Source organism: Vanessa cardui, chromosome 19, assembly GCF_905220365.1.
Source record: "Vanessa cardui chromosome 19, ilVanCard2.1, whole genome shotgun sequence".
Lineage (NCBI taxonomy): Eukaryota > Metazoa > Arthropoda > Insecta > Lepidoptera > Nymphalidae > Vanessa > Vanessa cardui.
The window spans coordinates 7234965-7255684 of NC_061141.1; the positions used below are offsets into that span (position 1 = coordinate 7234965).

General features: G+C 34.6%; 1 protein-coding gene across 1 annotated transcript; it reads left to right on the top strand.

The window, feature by feature from the left end:
* The first annotated feature begins 14349 nt into the window (after positions 1-14349).
* On the top strand, positions 14350-16746 carry LOC124537828 (piggyBac transposable element-derived protein 4-like). The gene is made up of 2 exons (XM_047114753.1): positions 14350-14473; positions 14700-16746. The coding sequence occupies exons 1-2, from the start codon at positions 14456-14458 to the stop codon at positions 16728-16730; spliced, it is 2049 nt and encodes a 682-aa protein (XP_046970709.1). The 5' UTR covers positions 14350-14455; the 3' UTR covers positions 16731-16746.
* The last annotated feature ends 3974 nt before the right edge of the window (positions 16747-20720 follow it).

Consider the following 20720-nt stretch of genomic DNA (forward strand, 5'->3'; position numbering starts at 1 on the left):
CCCCCAATAGATTCCCCATGCAAGGCAGCCGACGCGCACCACACATATGTGATTTTGTACAGATATAAACGCAAACTCCAGACCTCCACTTCAGTACCGACCATCTATCGGATCCGTACGTACGTGTTTTTTCCACGATTGCCAATCAGATCATCTTTGTTCTAAGTTTGTTCAAAGTCTAATAAAATGACAACGTGTTCTGTGAAATGGTGTGGAAATAATTCTAGGACTTAACTTTTTGTTGTTTAAAATTGGAAATAATAATTAATTAAAGGAAGTTTTAAGATAAATATTTCATATCTTCTCAAATATTAGAATAATGATTGTTTTTGTTTTATTTCAGGTTTCCTAAATGTCCTGATCGAAAAAAAATCTGGATTGAAGCCTGTTCTCGGGGCGAAGGGTGGTTTCCAAGCAACAATAATGTTTGTTTTAACAAAATTTGTTCAAGGCATTTTTCCGAGGACAGTTTTTACTACATGAAGGAGCGAAGACGGGTTATGGGAACTGCTGTTCCCAGTTTGTATTTACCAGTTTTGACAGTGCCCATGGAAACATCATCTTTACCAAATGTTAGTGGACTAGGTGTAAATATTTCAAAAACTTCTCTTATATCGGAACCTGGTCCATCTTCATCTACGTCGATTCCTGCTTCTCCAAAAAACATAGTGCAGCCCTCTTCGAATTCAACTCAAACAGAGGAATCAGGAACACCCCACAGAAAACGAAAAATACATCATATCCCAACTACTCCATCAGCATATGACAGTCCAAATAAAAAACGTCTTTGCAGAAGAGTTTTGGAATTAGAAAACACAGTAGAAAGAAAAAATAAAAGTCTAAGACAAGTACGTGATCGCAATAGAAGGCTTATTCAATTCTGTTTCAAACACATGTGAAAAAATATGTATGTTAAATTATTTAAAGTAATAATAAGTAAAGTCATTTATATTGCTGCTATTTCTTGTCTAGTGTGAAAAAAATATAAACTCATGGTCAGGTATCAAATAAGAGTTACATTTGTATGTTTCAAAACATTTATTTATTTTGTGATTATTGTCATGTAGTTGGTGGTTGGAGATGTGATTAAAACTGTTTAAAAAAAACTATTTTCCCCCTGCCCTTGTCTTGAAAGTTTTTGAAGTTATACTTGTCCAAGAAAAATAACAGACTTGGGGAAAGATATTGCTAAAAATAATTTGTTTTGATTTCAGGTCAAGGCAATCATGTTAAAGTTATTAAAAGGCTTAGTCAGAGGGTATTAAATTTAACCCAAAAATGCAAAATACAAAAAAAACAAATTCAGGTAGCTATGAAATTATCTCAATCCAAATTGTTCATGAGAATAATTGAAACAATGCCTGATTCCTTAAAAACATTCATGACAATGCAATTGAAATGTAAAGTTGGGGCAAAGGGAAGAAAATTTACACTAGAGGAAAAAATTATGGCAGCATCCATTTTAAAACAAAGCCTTTTAATATAAAACCAGGTATTAACGAAGAAATTTTTAACCATTTAAAATTAACTGTCAGAAAACATCCTATTGAAAAGAGGTTGTATACCCTTTTATTTGATGAGGTGGCATTGTCACCTGGTCTTTACTTTTCCAGAAATGAAGTTATTGGCTTTGAAGATTTTGGAGATAAAAAAACAAAAAACATTGCTGATCATGCACTAATTTTGATGATAAAAGGTATCAACTCTAAAAGAAAGCAACCAATCTTATTTACTTTTTGTAAAAGTGCTACCAAAAAGTTGGACTTGAAAAAAATATTAATAGCCGCCATAAAAGAAATGCAACAAGTTGGCATAATTATAATTGCAACTATTTGTGACCAAGCCACTATTGATGTTAGCACAGTAAAAATGTTGCAAAGAGAGACAAGAGAAGTATTTAAGAGTAGTATTTAAGAAAAAATAAGGAATATCAATCAAAAGCATTTGAAGTTGACGACATGAAAATCTTTCCATTATTTGATACACCTCATCTATTAAAAGGACTACGAAATAATTTCATGACAAAAAATATTAAATTTGTTCAAGAGAAAAAAGAAAAGCTGGCAAAATGGGAACATTTAAGAAATTATTGAATGAAGACAGAGGAGAAGATGAATTGAGAATCATTAATAAATTGACAGAATACCATATAGATCCAAAAAAAGTGACAAAAATGGAAGTAAAATATGCAGCCCAAGTTTTTAGTCAGCGAGTGTCTGCAGTTATGAGATACCTAGCAAGTAAGTTTGAAAGAAAATAGCTTAACATTTTGATCTTAGGGCAGAATGATAATAATAATATTGACATTTTTGTAAGAAGTTGTTTGAAAGTTCATAATGAGTGTCATGTGGAATTCATTGAATTATGCTTTAGATGAGAGAATTTGTCTGCCATAATAAATTGTATGTGTCAGAAGTTGAATGTGTATATATTATATATTTGCTTGTGCTTGCTACACACAAGTTTGTGAAGGAAATTAATTTAACCCCCTGATCTTTTTTTAATATTCAATGCAAGAATTCTAAATGTCTTTTATTAAATCTTTTATTTAAATTAATATTTTAATTGGCTGAGAATTCAACATTTCTTACCTTGTTACAGAACGACAAATCCTACCACCAGAATGTGAAGACACTGCTGACCTACTGCTCCTTTTTGATAAATTATTTGATTCTTTTAATGGCCACTCATACCATGATACAGCAAAAGTTCCCAAGGGGTGTCTAAAAAATAACTCTAAGCACTTCCAGTTCTGGGATGAAATAATGCCAATTTTAAAATCTATTACATTTCAAAAAGTAATAAAAAATTGTGATGGCACAGTAACATTTAAGTATGAAAAAGTGCCATCTATACATAATTGGATACATAATATAATTGCATTTAAAGAAATGTGGAAATATGTAAATGAAAATTTTAAAATAATCAAAATATTAACAAGAAATTTCAATCAGGATCCCCTTGAGAATTTCTTTTGTTGTATCAGAAGTAAGGGAGTTAGAAACGTTAAACCCACATGCATGCAATTTATGAATGCGTATAAAACATTATTGATTAACACATTCACGGACATCCCGTCCACAGCCGTAATTTTAGTCATAAGAACAATCTTTATTAACATAAGAATTAACAACATTAAATGCTTAAATATATATATACAAATATGAACTAAAACTAGTTACTGTATAAATCTTGACCGCGTGGAATGGTGGCAAGAATGCTAGCAGCATTTCCCCGTTGAATCGCAATTCCGATCCTCTGGGCAAAAAACGAACCAGCCCTCCTGTCACCAGTGGAGGCAATGAGGCGAGGTGTTATACTTTTGATGAAAGTCATAAGTAATATGACAACACGTCTGTGGCCGATCAATTTCAATTCATAAAAACTACCCTTCCCGTCTGTAGCCGCTCCGATTTTCATAGCAATATAAGAAGCCACGTGATCAGGTGTCACAACGCACTTGGTCTTTAAAAGATTCGTGTCATAACACAACTTCTAGGTAACATTTAGTACAAATGCGTTTACGAGTTTACTCACACATACGTGAATGACATCCCGCTTGTGGGCATGACCGATACATTATTGTTATTTGACGTCTCAAGGCCAGTGTCACGGCGCGCGCGCTTCGCGTTGGTGTGTGTCACGGGAGCGCTGTCTAGTGATTTTCGTATCAATAAAAAGGTAAATATGATGGCAAATGTGTTTTTATATTATAATTTTTTACGTAAATTACTTATTTACGATTCTAATGGCACTATTTATTTATGTAGGTATGTGATATTTATATTATTTTATTAGTGTAAATATAATTTTACTATTTATCGTTGCAGATGCCACCAAAACGTAAGAAGGGTGAAGCTGCTATCCGTTCACGCCTTTTTGATGAGTTCGAAGAAGGAGAAAGCTACCACGACCCATTCACTGATGAGGAGGGTGAGTACGGTTCCGACAAAAACTATGAACCAAGAATGGAAGACAGTAGCAGTGACTCCGAATTGGAAATATTTCCCCGAATGAAAGTTAAGGCTGTCACGATACGAAGTGATAGTTCAAATGATGAGTCTGTTATCGAAAATAGTGATGACGATGAAAATATATTCCATTCGGGCCACTCACTGCACAGGACTCTTGGGTTACCCCTACCTCTCCACGACAGCTCTCCTGTTCCAGGCATCTGCACCTCTTTGAATAATCATGAAAATGCTCAGCGATCCGCTGCTACATCCCCTTCCCTGCTTGAAACAAATACGACAGCCGAATATTCGTCAAATGAACCCATCACCCGAGAGGTAAATAGTAGCCCGGTACTTCACGACCAAGACCAAGAAGGTACATCTGAGCAAACTACAGTCCCAGTCTGCATCTAAAGGAGGTTGTCCTTTAGATGCAGACTGGGAAGAATCACTTGCCCCTATACCTGATTTTAATTTTGATTCCTGTTTAACTGGCCCACGTATCCCCATAGATGAAACTACTACAGAACGAGATATTTTCGATCTGATATTTACACCAAACATTGTTAAATATTTAGTTGACCGTACTAATGCCTACGGAAAATCTTTGGCAAGTCAAAATAGACCCCATACGAGATATTCCCGCCATAAAATTTATCATGAAACGAATGAAGAAGAGATGAGAAAGTTTTTGGGTCTTTCTTTACTTTCGGGTCATATAAGTGTACCCGATAAACGTAAACTACACACATCAACATTGTCTAGGGATATTTTGAATTTACTCAATTATTTCAAAATTTATTAAAGATAACATGCAACATGTTTATATTTTTATAAAGCCCATTTATCTGACTATACTCCAGAATAAAAAATAAACCATATTATTTTGCGTAAACAATTTTATCCTTAAATAAAGAAAAAACGTAAAATAATGGTAAAACTAACAAATAATGTTGGTCTCAAGATAATGTGAAAAATATAAAAAAGTTATTGTTTTTAACAGTAATATGAAAAATCAGTAGTCTGTGAAACTATCCAGGACATTTATAACGTCCTGCAACACAGACGGCAGACGGCTATCATGACCAGGGAATCGCCAAACACGTACTCTTCGTGTATCGGGATGGAAACCGAACCGAGACTCATCGGTAAACAGCACTACAGACCACTGGTTATCATCCGAGAGCAAATTTACACGAACCCACTCTAGTCGTCGTCCACGATTTCCTCGGCGAAGTGCTGGAGTACGAAACGGTCTGCGAGCATGAAGGTTAGCTTCATGCAGCCTTCTCCTTACAGTTTGGTCACTCACAAGCAACTGGTCCTCTGGCTGGAGCCTCTGAACCAATTGAAGTGCCGTAACATTTGGTTCTCTTTTCGCGGCAACTTGCAAATATCGATCTTTTCGTTGATTGGTTATGCGCTTCCCACCTGGATATCTTTCAGTCACTTCACCAGTAGCAAGGTAGCGTGACCATAACCTAGATATGACGTTTTGTCTTGTTCCAATCTCCTCAGCAATTCTCTGTTGAGTAGCCCCAGCTTGGAGCATGCCTCCTGCCCTTAGCATTTCTTCTCTCGTTAAATGGCACCGCTGCATGATGCACACAATAGGTTTAACTCGAAATTAATCGATAACTTGTTATAAAACTTAAATTGGACACAAAAAAATATCTTAATATGACGGTAGGTAAACGAAACCTTCGGCCATCGCTACCATTATGTCGCATAAAAATTTTATTTTTATTTATTTTTTTCAAATTCAAATTTAGAATCGTCCAAGAAGGTTTACAAAATAGTCTTTCATCAAAAGATTTTAAAACCGGATATGATTTTTTGAGTTTAAGAATTTTATACAAAATATCCCTAGACGGTGTTGATGTGTATATTTTCACAACGTGATGTTTTATATTATCACCCCTTATTTAGCTACATTATGTCAGGTCGGAGATATGAGCAAATTATACGCTGCCTCTGTGCTTCAGAACTAGAGGCCAAAGGATCTGAAAAAATAAATGGATTTATTGATATAATAACTCAAAATTTTCAACTTGTTTACTATCCTGAGAAAGAATTATCACTAGATGAATCTCTCGTGTTATATAGGGGACGTCTGGCCTTTAGGACCTATATGAAAAGTAAAAAGACCAAATATGGTATAAAATTTTATGTTTTGACGTCTCATGACGGCTATGTGCTAAATATAAAAATGCACAGTGGAAATCAGGATGTTGATGATTCCGACAGGACTGGCACGAAGTTGGAAAATCTCGTCTTGCGGTTAATGAGACCTTATTTACTAAAAGGTCACGAGTTATATATGGATAACTTCTATAATTCAGTGCCTCTATCTGAGAAGCTTTTGGATTTAAAAACCCACACGACTGGTACTTTGAGATCTAATAGAAAGGGTAACCCTACTTTTATAGCAAAGAAAAAGTTGAAGAAGGATGAATATATTTGGTTGCGCAAAGGGAAAGTTTACGTCAGTCATTGGAAAGATAAAAGACAAGTGTTGATGTTGTCCACATTGCATCACCCAGAAATAGTTGAAACAGAAAACAGGTATGGAAAAAAACGGGATAAGCCAAAAGAAATAATTCAATATAATAAATATATGTCGGGGATCGATCGAGCAGATCAGATGATCAAATATTATTCATGTCCCCGTAAAACTATCCGCTGGTATAAAAAAGTAATTTTTCACCTTTTAGACGTTGCTGCTTGGAATTCTTACTTTCTGTATAAAAAGTATAATAAACAAGAAAAATTAGAGTTTATAGAATATAGAGATAAATTGATCAAGAGTCTTATAAATATACAAAATAACTTGTCTGTGAAAGATCTTTTACCTAAGGGAAAAATTACTTGGAAAAAGTATCCAGTAAGTGCATCAAAGCCAGATTCTTCTACTGTCAACTTAGGCATAGGACATTGGCCAGTGCGTATACCTGCAAAAGAAAACTCAAAAAACAATTTTTCCTTTTTGAACTGTAGAGTTTGCCAAAATCATAAAATACGTCGAGAAACAAGCTATAGATGCAAAGGATGTCCAAGTTCACCACCACTTTATCCAACTTGTTTCGAAGAATGGCACGCTAACTTGAACACCGACACCGATAATGAAAATGAATAGCTGTCATTTACATAAGTCTATGGTTAGCAGGATAGTTTTAATATTTATTTTCAGATAACTGACTGAAGTTGAACTGACTGATAAAAAGAATAAGGCTGTTTTTGTGTTCCTACTATAAAAAAAAACTAAGTTTAGATGTTAAGCTTTAGTTGGTCTGATTTGTTTATAGTTGATAAGAAGAATTTTATAATATTTTTATATTATCTGTCAAGGTAAATAATTTGATATAAAGAAGAGGCTATTGATTATGTTCCAAAAATTGATATGTTAATGTTTACTATTAAGTACTTATTTAGAAGCTAAGTTTTGTTTATTTTACTAAGATGGTTTTAAACCGATATAGTTTAATATTATCTGTTATTGATACAAAGAGGAGGCTGTTAACTATCTTTCTAATATTGTTAAATGTCGAATTATTGAATATTCAGAAGGTTGATCTCTAAACTGTGACTATTAGTGTTAAATGTTACGTTTGTTTAATTATTATATTGATTTTCAGTTCCTAAAAAACTTTTATTTCCTTCTTCCTATTCAGTTCTATAACGTACTTATACCTATGCGGCATTAAATGTCTAGTCATACGTCTTCCGCCTGACAGATTCGCCTATGAACGTAGATGTCACAATGAAAATAACATAGCTATATTTTGTAGGACATACCGCCTGCAGTGCAGGTGATACCGCCTGTGAACGTAGCTGTCAAAAAACATATTATTAACTTGACTTACAGTGACAATACGTCTGCAGGCGGTAGTGGCTGTGACCGTTGCTGTCCTTATATGCAGTTCTATACATATTAGTTATGACATAACGTCTCACGCCGATAACGCCTATAGGCGTATTTGGCATAATACACACACATAACAGTGTTTAATATGGCAAACCGCCTGGCGGCGGAAACGTCTGTAGCCGTTGTTGTCAGATCATTATTTAGAAATAATTTCAGTTATGGCAATACGTCCTGGGACGGTGTAAAAAAATTAATGGAGGTTTTGTGTGCCATGTTACAAATGTTTGAAGGGGGCTTGTGTCCGTGAATGTGTTAATAATATGAATTCACCTCATTCAATTAACGCTAATTGTGAAAAGGATGACTATCAACAGCTACAATCAATGAAATTTTTACTATCAGAGAAATCTGTATCTCTAGATTCTCCTAATTTTGCATGTGAAATTGATTCTTTGATTACCACAATGCATCAAATTAAATCTGGTGACTCGATTTTGCATGAGGAAGCAAAGAAATATGTTGCAGGCTATGTAATCAAGAGAAGCAAATCTAAAATATTTAAAAATTGTAAAAAATGTTTGATCGATTTGCTGAAATCTGAAGCTGATCCTAATTCCTTCAATTATGCAATTGATTACACGAAAAAATCTTTATTTAATGACTTTGGTTTTACTTCAATAGAAGTAAACAATGAAGAAAAACCAAAGTGTGTGCTTTGTTTGAAAATACTATCATCCGAATGTATGCTTCCAAGTAAGTTAAAGCGACATCTCGAGACAATTCATCCGACTATGGCTAATAAATCGCGCGATTTTTTTCACCGGAAATTACAAAATTTAAATAAGACGAAAAACGTATTCACTCAGCAGGCCTCAGTACCCAAAAACGCACTGTTAGCATCATTCAAGGTGGCATACAGGGTGGCAAAATGCAAAAAACCTCATACTATTGCAGAAGAGCTTATTTTACCGGCTGCTCGCGACATGGTGAATATTATGATGGGAGAATCAGCTGAAAAGTTAAATTCCAAGATACCCTTATCTAACAATACCATCAGTCGAAGAATCCATGACATTGCCGAGGATCTCAATCACCAATTAATAGAAAAAATTAAAAGCAGCGATTTTGGTTTGCAACTTGACGAGGCCACTGACAGTAATGATGATGCACATCTTATTTGCTACGTACGCTTTGTGGCTGACAATATCATCGTCGAAGACCTTTTATTCTGCAAAAGCATTACGGGAAGTGCGAAAGCCCAAGACTTGTATGAAATTTTAGACAAGTTTTTACAGAAAATTGTTTGGATTGGAAAAAGTGTATCGGTGTATGTACTGATGGTGCTCGATCGATGTCTGGCAAGTATGGGGGATTACAAGCGCTTATTCGTAAAAAAGCACCGAATGCTATGTGGACCCATTGCATCATCCATAGGGAAGCTCTTGCATCAAAAGCCATGAGCTCTGAACTGAACCAAGTACTAGAATGTGTAATTAGTTCGGTAAACTACATAAAAACTAGGCCTCTAAAAGCCAGACTTTTTAAAAAACTATGCATAAATATGGGAGCTGAACATACAGCTCTGCTGTACTACTGTAATTCACGATGGCTTTCACGTGGAAATGTTTTATTTCGTGTGTTTGAATTACGCGAAGAAATTTGCACTTTTTTACAGCAAGAACGTCAAGAAAATGCTAAATATTTAACTGAACCTGATTTTTTGCTAAAGCTAGCATATTTATGCGATGTGTTTGAGAAATTAAACAATTTAAATCTGTCTTTGCAAGACAACAACACGCACATTCTGAAGCTTTCGGAGAAGATTGCGGCGTTTAGAAAGAAACTGCGGTTGTGGATAACAAAGTTGAAAGAAGGCGGCGGTCAAGATTGCTTCCCGCAATTGTATAATTATGCGGCATCCAATAAACTGGTTGTTTCACAAGACCTGATTGCCCTTTTCACGGAACACCTAGCGAAGCTAACTGAATACTTTTCGAAGTACTTTGCAGATGATGATGTTGAAAAATTTGCGTGGATCCAAGACCCTTTTCATGCACAAAGTCCACAAGGATTTACATCACAAGATGAAGAGAGTCTCATTGAACTCTCTTGCGACAGCAGCCTAAAAACTAGATTCGCGAGTGTCGACTTGGTGGAGTTTTGGTTATCAATTCAAAATGAGTATCCAAATTTGACTTGCAAAACACTAAACATTTTCATTCCATTTGCAACATCTTATCTATGTGAAGCTGGATTTTCAGCTGTAGCTGCGATAAAGAATAAATATCGCTCAAAGATCAATTTGGAGCAAGAAATGAGAGTAGCAGTGTCAAGTCTTATTCCCCGCTTTGAAAAACTGTGTGGAGATTACCAAGCTCACCCTTCACATTGATTTGACTGAGTAAATGTCGTAAATGTCCTTAATTTTTGTTTTTTCTTAAGTCTTTCTTGTTGTTTTCCGTTTAAATTCCTTTATAATAAAAAAGTCTATTTTATATTGTGGTGTTTTAATTTTAGCTATGATCAACCTAACCTAACTACTATTATTGTAGGTACCTATTTCTTTCGACAATTTTCCTCAAATGGATAACTAGGACAGGGCGCCGTGAAAATATATTAAACTTGTAACTGTGCTGCGGGATACAAAATATTGGGAACCCCTGTATGAAAAAGAAATGGTTGATGTAATGAAAACGTCGCAGGACATACGACTGAAGAGATCGGCAACTGATATGGACGAAAATGACTACTTCTTTTTATCAATGAGTAAACAACTAAAAAGGTTACCTAAAACAGACCAAGCTGAAATTAAATTCCATTTACACAAGCTTATACACGATTCAGAAATGAAAATGTTAAACAATCGTGAACGAATTCTGAATACTCCGATTAATGTAACTGAGAACAAAATAATTCAAAATGTAAATAAACCATTAATTGTAAAACCAGGACAAAGTACATACACACGCATTATAATACCAGAAGAAAAAAACATACAGATAAATAACCAAACAACAAGTGATTCTATGTACATTTATAATTTAAATACAAATCAAATAATGTCAAATAATACAAATCAAATAATGTCAAATCCGATTTCGACTCAATATAAAAATGACGATAATTCACAGTCGGTTCTGTACGAACTTCCAAAAGTACTCCTAGACACAGAAAAATCGCAGAAAAGAAATTTAAATTTAAAAGAATTTTATGACAATGTTAATCAAGATGATATTTAGTGACTGTATAGTTTATAATTACTTACCTAAGACAAATAGCAAGTCTTTCTTTAGTGCTAATGGCTTGGCGAAATGCCGTATCTTTCTTAAATATGTCACTTCGAATAAATTCGTGTATTTCTTCAAATTGTGTTTTAGTAACCCGAAAATACATATGAAATCTTTCATTATCTTGAAGTAAGTCTGGGTACAGAGTATGATATTCACCACACCTACGTCTCTTTTGATTTATTTCATGTACCCAGAAACGCCTAGTTGTTCTCTTTTTTTTAAGTCGCTTGATTATCATATATGTACCCAAAATTTGCATCAGATCTTCTGCAAAGTTTTCATCTGATTCGTTATTTATTAAATCCATGGTACACAACCATACACTTCTACTGCTGTTAGATAACTGTAGTAAGAAATTGCTCGTATGTCGTGGCGTCGTGTGTTGGTAATGAGCATAGTGTATGTCAGGTGTCGACACGTTGCGTTTCGTCGGGTTTTAATAATATGTTTCCGACTTTAGGACGGCTTCTGATGTGTCGTGTCACAGGCGATCCCGGTCCGCCTCAGAAAGGGTGAGGTGCGGGGGGCGGTGCCGTGAGACGTCATACCGCATGAGACTAGTGTGCACGCGCCAGTGATGTGTTATCACACGTCAGAAATGGGCGAAGAGCAACTAATTGAGTACGTAAGACAATATAAAGTGATTTATAATCCAAAATGTAAAGAATATGAAGTTCAAGTTATGAGAGCAGCTATTTGGAAAAAGATAGGAGAAAAAATGAAACAACCTCGTAAGTAAAGTGCTTTTATTTAATTACACCGAGTTCTACTTTGCTTAATAGCTTCAATTTGCCATGGAACTTGCCTTACTGAACTTACAAAATAGTTTTTAAACGCTTCGCGAACTTGAATAGCTTCTTGTGATGGATTTCTATTGTAAAGAGCCAACGTTTACAAAGCCACTGTTGTGAAAAATACTTGAGACATACTATTGGAAACAATACGGTAAAACCAATCAAAGATAATATCATTGCGATACAGAAATTCCCAACGCCAAGTACCCAAAAGAACATTAGACAATTTCAAGGGAAGATTAACATTTACCACGAGTATATACCGAATAGTTCAATAATATTAGATCCACTACGTAAGTTACTGAGGAAAAATGTTCAATTTTTACGATCAGAAGAGTGCGAAAAATCTTTCTCTGAGATATATTATGACTGATGACTTACCTATTACGATTTACACGGATGCCTCGTTGAATGGCATAGGTGCAATATTGAAACAAATTCAAAAAGATGGAAGAGAAAAACCTGTTGGTTACTTTTCAAAGAAACTCAATGATTCACAAAAAAAGAAGAAGGAAAATATACCTTGAATTCTTAGCAATGAAAGAAGCCATCAAGTACTGGCAATACTGGTTAATTGGAAGAAAATTTACAAAATTTTGAAAAAGAGACACCATTACAACAAAGAAGATTGAAACGATTTGCTGTGTTAGAAATCGGGGACGTTAAAAAGCTGATTGCGCGGAGTGAGAGTAATATGAAATATTATATTCCATCCGATGAACTTTGTGATGTGATTGACGCAGCCACATCTCATGTGGCTGTCGGCCATGGAGGTCGAGACAGAATGTTAGCCGAAACATCAAAAAAATATGCCAATATGTATTTAACTATATGTAGTGTCTGTTATCAAAAGAAAATAAAGAAAAAGAGAGTATTAGTCTCAAAACCCATTCTTCATTCGAAAATGAATAGTAAGTAGATGCCAAGTAGATCTGATCGATTTTCAAACATAGCCAGATAGCATTTTAAATTTATTATGGTTTACCAAGACCATCTAACAAAGTTTGTACGCGCTCTACCATCTAAGAGAGCGACAGAGGTAGATTACCATTTAAAAGATATATTTCTAACTATAGGAGCGCCGTGTTTCCTTCAATCTGGCAACGGTAGGGAATTTGTGAATAATGTTATAAGTGAGCTTGCCAGTCTGTGGCTAGAACTCAAAATCGTGCACGGGAAACCAAGGCACAGTCAAAGCCAGGGTTCGGTTGAACATGCCAATCAAAATATCGAAAATACGATAGGATCTTGGATAAAGAACAACGCTTCAACGAAATGGTCAGAAGGCTTGTAAATGTTCAATTCATGAAAAACCGCGCCCACCATTCAGGAATAAAACAATCGCCATACAAGGCATTATTTGGAAAAGGGCCCAGAGTAGGACTGTCGACTTCCTCTTTGCCGCAAGAAATCATAAATGATATTCAGGATGAAGATGATTAAAGGAAGTAAATAGAAGATTATAGCAATGTTAACCTGACAGAAAATAGTGATGACAACTTTGCTGAAGTTAGTAACCAAGAAAAAGTTTCTTCATCTGAAAATGACATTCATAAAGCTATTCTTAACTGCAGCAGAAAATCTTGTGAAAAAGGCTAAGAAAATGAAAGCCACTTCTGACAAATCTCAACCACCTGCCAACATTGGCAATAATGTTTCTATACCGATTCCAGATGTTGACAAAGGCAAAGATGTCAGAAACATCATTGGAGTTAATGTTCAGGAAAATGACGAAGGTTTTTACAAAACATGGTGTAGTTCAGAAACTATATTTCGGTCAACCGCATTTGCGGTCAAACTTAGGTAGCAGATGTAAACCAAGACTCTGAGAAACATTCAGTTGTATCAGGACAAAGTTTTGTGAGATGCAGCTGCAACAAAAACTGTTCCACAAGCAGAGGCCACTGCAAGAAGATAAATAAATAACAATTTTAATAATAGGCTTAATATGTTTATTGGTTCTTTTAAGAAAACAGTATTATTTCTTATAGTATGATAGTTTGTATTGCCAATTATAACTCTTAATTTGACGAACCATTATTATGGTTTTAAATAAATATTTTTTTTTAATAATTGAGATATGATTATTGCTTCTATTAAAAAAACAGTATTATTTGTTGTAACTTGTAGTATGATTGTAACTTGTAGCGACGAATAATTATGCTTTAATAAAACGATTATTTTTCCAATTACGGAGTGTTTTATTCAGTTAATTAATTTATCTTAATAAAAATTGCCGATGACATTCGTTTGGGTATGGACAGTAAGCAACTTACAGTATTGACCTTACTAGATTTTAGTAACGCCTTTAACCCTTAATTGGGCAAGAGGAATATTATTCCCACATAATATTTCGTGTTGTGAACGGTCAATAAGTAAACTGTTCCCACAAAATGTCACTTCTACTTTTTTTTAATAAGTAATTTATGGTCTGTGCCAAACGCACACCGTAAAATGGAACGCAGAAAAAAAAACACCTGTCAAAGTCAAAGTTGACAAGATCGTCAATGAATTTGCTGATGTTTACCGGTTGTTTGCACAATTATTGTAATAATGTCGAGAAAAAATTCGGTAAGTGTTTATTTCAAATAATTTTCATTAGGTTTTGAGTTAGTTTACTTGTTTATCATTTTTATAAGCCAAACAATTGATACTTGAGTTTTAGGCGTTGAAAATGTGTGGGAAATATTTTCATGTTGCCCGTTTAGGTTCGCGTATGTAAAAACCAAGTGGGAAACTGTTTCCCTGTAACAAATGTACTATTTTCGATATCCATTTTGTGCGTTTTACTTTTCAGAAACCTCTTAAAGATTCGGAAATTGAAAGTCAATTGGCTGCCTTGTTTTCATCGGAAGAAGAAGAAGGGTTTGATGATGATGTATTTGATTCTTGTGCCACAGATTTTTACTCGGTGGATTACGACCGACGGTTGGACGAAATTCAAAATCTAACGACTGAAGATTTACATAGTATACTGTTGGGTGAGTCTGATTTTTCGTCAATACAAGATGAAACACATATTACTTCACCAGTATCACATGAACAACAAGTCCAAGAAAGTATCACAATTCAAGAGTTTACTGTCCCAGAAACAATGGTAAATATTGGTTCAATACCACAAGATGTTACAATGGTAGAATCTCAAGCAGGTACTCCTTTGAGAGCTTTAGAAAGACAAGCCGGCCCTTCTTCATTACCATTGGATGAAAGACAAGCAGGCACTGCTTCAATACCAAACAATTCTTTGCCAGGTGAACAAAATCATCCTGAACCAAAATCAGTTTTTTGTAGAGATACATTTAGTCAGTTACAAAATAAGGCAAGAGATTGGTCTTTTACAGCTGAGAATATTAATTGGCCTAGTTTTCACAGAGAAATGCAAGTTAAGAAATTATACACTAACCGAAGTCAACCGCTTGATTATTTCATTGATTATTTTCCAGAAGACTTGATTGATGTAATAGTTGAGAACACAAATATTTATGCACATCACAAAAATGCTAAATCTTGGAAAAATGTTACGAAAGAAGAGATAAAAGCATACTTTGGTATGATTATACTGATGAGTATAAATCCCTTGTCCGATATAACTACATATTGGCCGACAGATGAATTTTACAGAAACCCAGTCATAAGCAAAACTATGCCATTAAAAAGATTCAAAAAAATAACACAAAACCTTCACATATCAAACATTATTACTGAAGCTTCACAAAACACCCCAAATTATGATAAATTGTCGAAAATTAGACCTGCTATTGAAGTTCTGAACAAAACTTTTAAGGAAAATGTAAGAGTCTCTGAATTTAATTCAATTGATGAAAGTATGATAAGGTTTAAAGGCCGTAGTCATATGAAACAATACATGCCTAAAAAGCCCATTAAACGTGGATACAAATGTTGGGTGAGGGCTGATTCCCGTACAGGTTATATGTATGAATTTCAGTTTTATACTGGAAGGATTGATAATGGAACAGAGGAGAATTTAGGGGCCAGAGTAGTGATGGACTTGTGTGAATCTTTGCCAGGTAATACACTTGTTGCGTTTGACAATTTCTTAACCAGTCTTCCTCTGATGGAAATTTTACATGAGAAAGATATTTACAGTGTTGGAACAATTAGAATAAACCGCAAAGGCTTACCAGATTTGATAACAGGGAGAAATTTAAATAGAGAAGAAAAAAAGGAAACGTCTTTGAAACCTGGAGAGTTTATATACCAATGTGCTGCACCAATATCAGTGGTGAAATGGAGGGATACCAAGGATGTTTTCGTTGCAAGCTCTGCATTTGATCCACGAGCATTTGAACTAATATGGAGGAAACAGAAAGATGGTAGCAAGAAGCCAATGTTTTGCCCACTTTCCATAACAAAATATACCCAATTCATGGGTGGAGTAGATCATTTTGATCACTACAGGGCGTCATATCCTCTTGGTCGTAAATCTCGCAAGAATTGGCACCGACTCTTCTGGTTCCTGCTCGAGGCTGCAGTTATAAATGCATACATTGTTTATATGATGTCTCATTCAACAAGGAGAAACACACATAAAGACTTTCGCTTACGTTTAGGCAGGGGCCTCATAAACAATTTTTCATCTCGAAAATGTCAAGCCCCAGTCTTCAAGACCAAAAAAGGAGGTGTAAACTCAATACCTGAAGAGGTGCGAACATCAGATGTTGGCTCCCACATGCCTGAATTAGCAAAATTTAGAAGGTGCAGGATGTGCAGCACGCGAGCTAAAGAACAAAGAACGACATATATATGTAAAGTTTGTAAAGTGCCATTGTGCGCTGCGCCTTGTTTCTATAACTTTCACACCCAATAAAGATACTTAACTTTCATTACAGTATTTTATTTACTTGTAAATATTTCATGGAATAAATCACACCAGACTATACTACCTAATGTGACTGAAATATATTTCCCACCGGCTGGGAAACATTTTCCCACATTCAGTAAAAGACAATGTTTAAGATGGGCAAAGGGAAATATTTTCCCACATGTTTTTTTGAGAAAACGAAAATAACTACAGATGTGGTGATATACAATCCTACATCTGTATACATACATAATCACATTTTTGTAATGAAAAAGTTTCAGACATACATAGTTTTAGCATGCCCTATTAAGGGTTAATGATCCATAAAAGACGGGCCAAGAAGTTTTACAACAAAATTTCATTAGTTCAAGATCTTTGTGAGGAACGAGATGATGTTGCGGCTATAACATTTTATGCAAAATTTACCACTGCCTCAAATACCAATACAAATTATTTTTTATTTTCGGCAAATATGGGTTCACTGTTTTGGTATTTAGGATTTAAAAACAGGCAAATCGACGTTTTACATATATCACGAAGGCATTGTTACCAAAGGAACCAATGAGGTTTGTTCAGTGTGAATGCATTATATAAAAAATAATATTGGACTACATATTAAGTATTTATATCTTTTTTCCGACGGCTGCCCTGGTCAAAATAAAAATAATACATTGTTGAGATTTATGTTGGCTTTGACTGACTCTAACGGATTTGAAAAGGCTTATCAGTATTTTCCCATACGTGGTCATTCGTTTTTACCAAATGACCGTGATTTTGGAATCATAAAAAAAAATGTTAGACAGCATGATCGTATCTACGTCCCAGGATAATACATTGATTTTGTTTCAAACTCCAGCTCAAAATTTACAGTCGTAAATTTCTAAAAAGCTAAAAACTGAGGATGTTTTGTAATTTAAGAAATGGTGGCCAAATTTGTACAGAAAAACATCTTTGTCAAGTGAATCTTATGGATATAATCGTATATTTTATTAGATGAAGCCCTGCTGACAATAACTAATGTCACTTTCTAAAATAATGTTGTCATATTTAAAGTAATAGTGATGCGTTGAGTTGTCGTTCAATCAGATGAATGAAGAATGAGTGTAAATAGTTAATAATTTCAAACTATAATAGAAAAGAATAATATTTCTATTTTACAATAGAATCGTATAAAAGTGATTTGATACAGTCCGTTTTTGACAGCTTATTACAAAGCGCGGCACGGCGACTATTGGCAACACCGATCAACGCCGTGCGCGTCTAACCTCTGGTCTGATAGTGTTTGTGTACATTTTTTGTTATATTGTTATTGTTGTGTTATATATTTATTGTTGTTATATTGTTTCGTATTAACGATATGGAACCTCAACCAAGCACATCAAGCCAAAGCTTGTCTCCAAGAAAGAAGCGACCACGGGTTAGTTTCAGCGTTACCTAGAAACTGATTCAAAATGTCTACAAAAACATATTTGATGAGAAAGCTGCTTCACTTTTACCTACTGAGACTCCCGAAAAAAAAGAATGTGTTGCGAAAACAGCTAACGTTGTAGGAATTGGTGTGATATCAGTTTACAGTGTATTAAAAGAATACAAAGAAAATGAACAATTTAAGTCTCCCGAGAAACGTGAACCAAAGCACTGTTTCAAAGATAAATTGGACGATTTTACTTTTGCCGCTATAAGGCGAAAAGTCCATTCAATTTTTTTATGAAAATGAGCCACTCACCACCACAAAAGTAACTTAAACTTTATTTCTTTTATTGCATTATATTATTTGTCTACCAGAATAATCTTAATCTTAAACGAAATTATTATTTTGCGCACACTTGCGTAATCAAAAACTTTGTTTCATGACTTTACATATTCTTAAGGTTGTCAATGAAGACCCAGACTTACCTAATTTTTATTGGAGTACATTAAGAAAGGTTATGAAACATTTAAATTTCAAATATGTCACAAAGCCAAAACATAGCATTTTAATTGACAGAAATGATATTATTTTATGGCGCCAGCGATACCTTCGAAGGGTAAGAGTATCGAAGGGAAGGAAGGTATATTTATTACCAAGATGAAACCTGGATTAACGAAGGTATTTATTACTTATTTAAAATTTATTATTTATTTAAAATTTCCATTATATTTTAATTTCAATAACATTATTTTTTTACTATCTTTAAGGTCATGGACCGAAGAAAGCATGGATTGACCAGACTGTGTTATCGTCCCGCCAGGCCTTCCTACGGCTTAACCACTGGCTTGACGGCCTACGGCTTGACCACTGGCTTAAAACAGCCTACAGGAAAGGAAAAAGGTTAATTATCGGCCATATAGGCGAGGAAGAAGGATTTGTTGCAGACAGCTTATTAATATTTGAAGCCAAAAATAATAAAGAAGATTATCATCAAGAGATGAATGCCGATTGTTTTGAGAAATGGCTTAGTGAGGTCTTGCCTAAGTTAAAACCTAATTCGGTGGTTGTGATGGATAATGTCCCCTACCATTCCAGAAAACTAGAATCGCTGCCTACAATTTCTTGGACTAAAGCTAGAATACAAGAATTGCTAACAAGTAAAAGTGTTTCATTTGAAGCAACAATGGTTAAAGCAAATCTTATAGACATTGTACGGCAGCAAAAACGAGAACATTCCGACAAGTATGTTGTGGACGAGATGGCAATGCAACATGGGATAATTGTTTTACGTCTGCCCCCATACCACTGTGAGCTCAATCCCATTGAATTGGTATGGGCGCAGGCTAAAGGATATGTTGCAAAAAATAATAAAACTTTCAAAATGGCAGACGTAAAAAAACTTTTTAGGACTTCAACATATCACGGCTGAGAAATGGAGTAGCTGCATTGCTCATATCATTAAAGAAGAGGATAAAATGTTTGGTCTCGACAACATGATCGACAATGTTTCAGACAGATTTATAATTAATGTCACTGAAAATGATAGTTATGATTTCTCATCTGATAAAGAATAAATACAAATTATATATTCAGCGTTGTTTATTATTTTCATTTCCAATCATGCATTCTTATATTTTATACATCTATAGTTTCAATTACATTATGTATTGAAAACAATATCGGCAGATTTGAACACTAACTAACTACTAAACAATCCAAGCAATTTCATTTATTTAAGAGTTTTTCAATCATTCGCTTTGTCACTACACTATTTTTTTTTTACTAAAAAGTGACAACACAGTTGACATCGCCTAATTACCTAATTATCGACTATAGATTAAACATTCATTCTCATTATTAGAAAAAATAACAACTTTGGTTTCACTTCCATCAACCAAAGCCTATTATTTAAAAGTGCCCATCATTAAAAAAAATAGACGATTTAAAACAAGTTCAAGATAGCATTCAGGAAGAGCATATGCCAAATAATAATATTTATAACGACATTTTTAGTTGGCCAACTGCCAATGTTGAGTACTCATGAAAACATCAATTTAAAATTAGTTGCCTTAAAAACTGCAAATGTTCTTGACTTTGCTACACATCAAACTGCACTGGAATCACTGTGCTGTGATCGTTACTCGGAAAAATGTTTATCGAGAACTTGCCAGGACTGTTCGATGAAGACTTTACCATATAAACAGTTTGATAATGGTATGGACATTGCCGTGTCATAACATGTCAAAGAATTGATTAAGGACATCAAAACTAAACAAGATCGATATGTTACAAAGTACAAGAAAGGGATGCTGAACTTAAAACCACGTGATATAGTTATGCAGTTAGAAGAGAGTAATCTTCCAAAATGATTCCATGAACAGAACATTGTCAATCAATACAAAGCTATGAAATCTTTGAAATAGTCGCTAACTGATAAGGATGCACTAATTCACATGGACTTCTCAGAAAACTACAATACTAAATGCAACCAAGAAATTCAGTCATATCATTTTGGAGGCTCCAGGACTCAAATTTTTTTGCATACAGTAGTGGTTTACACAAAGGATTACGTTACATCTCATTGC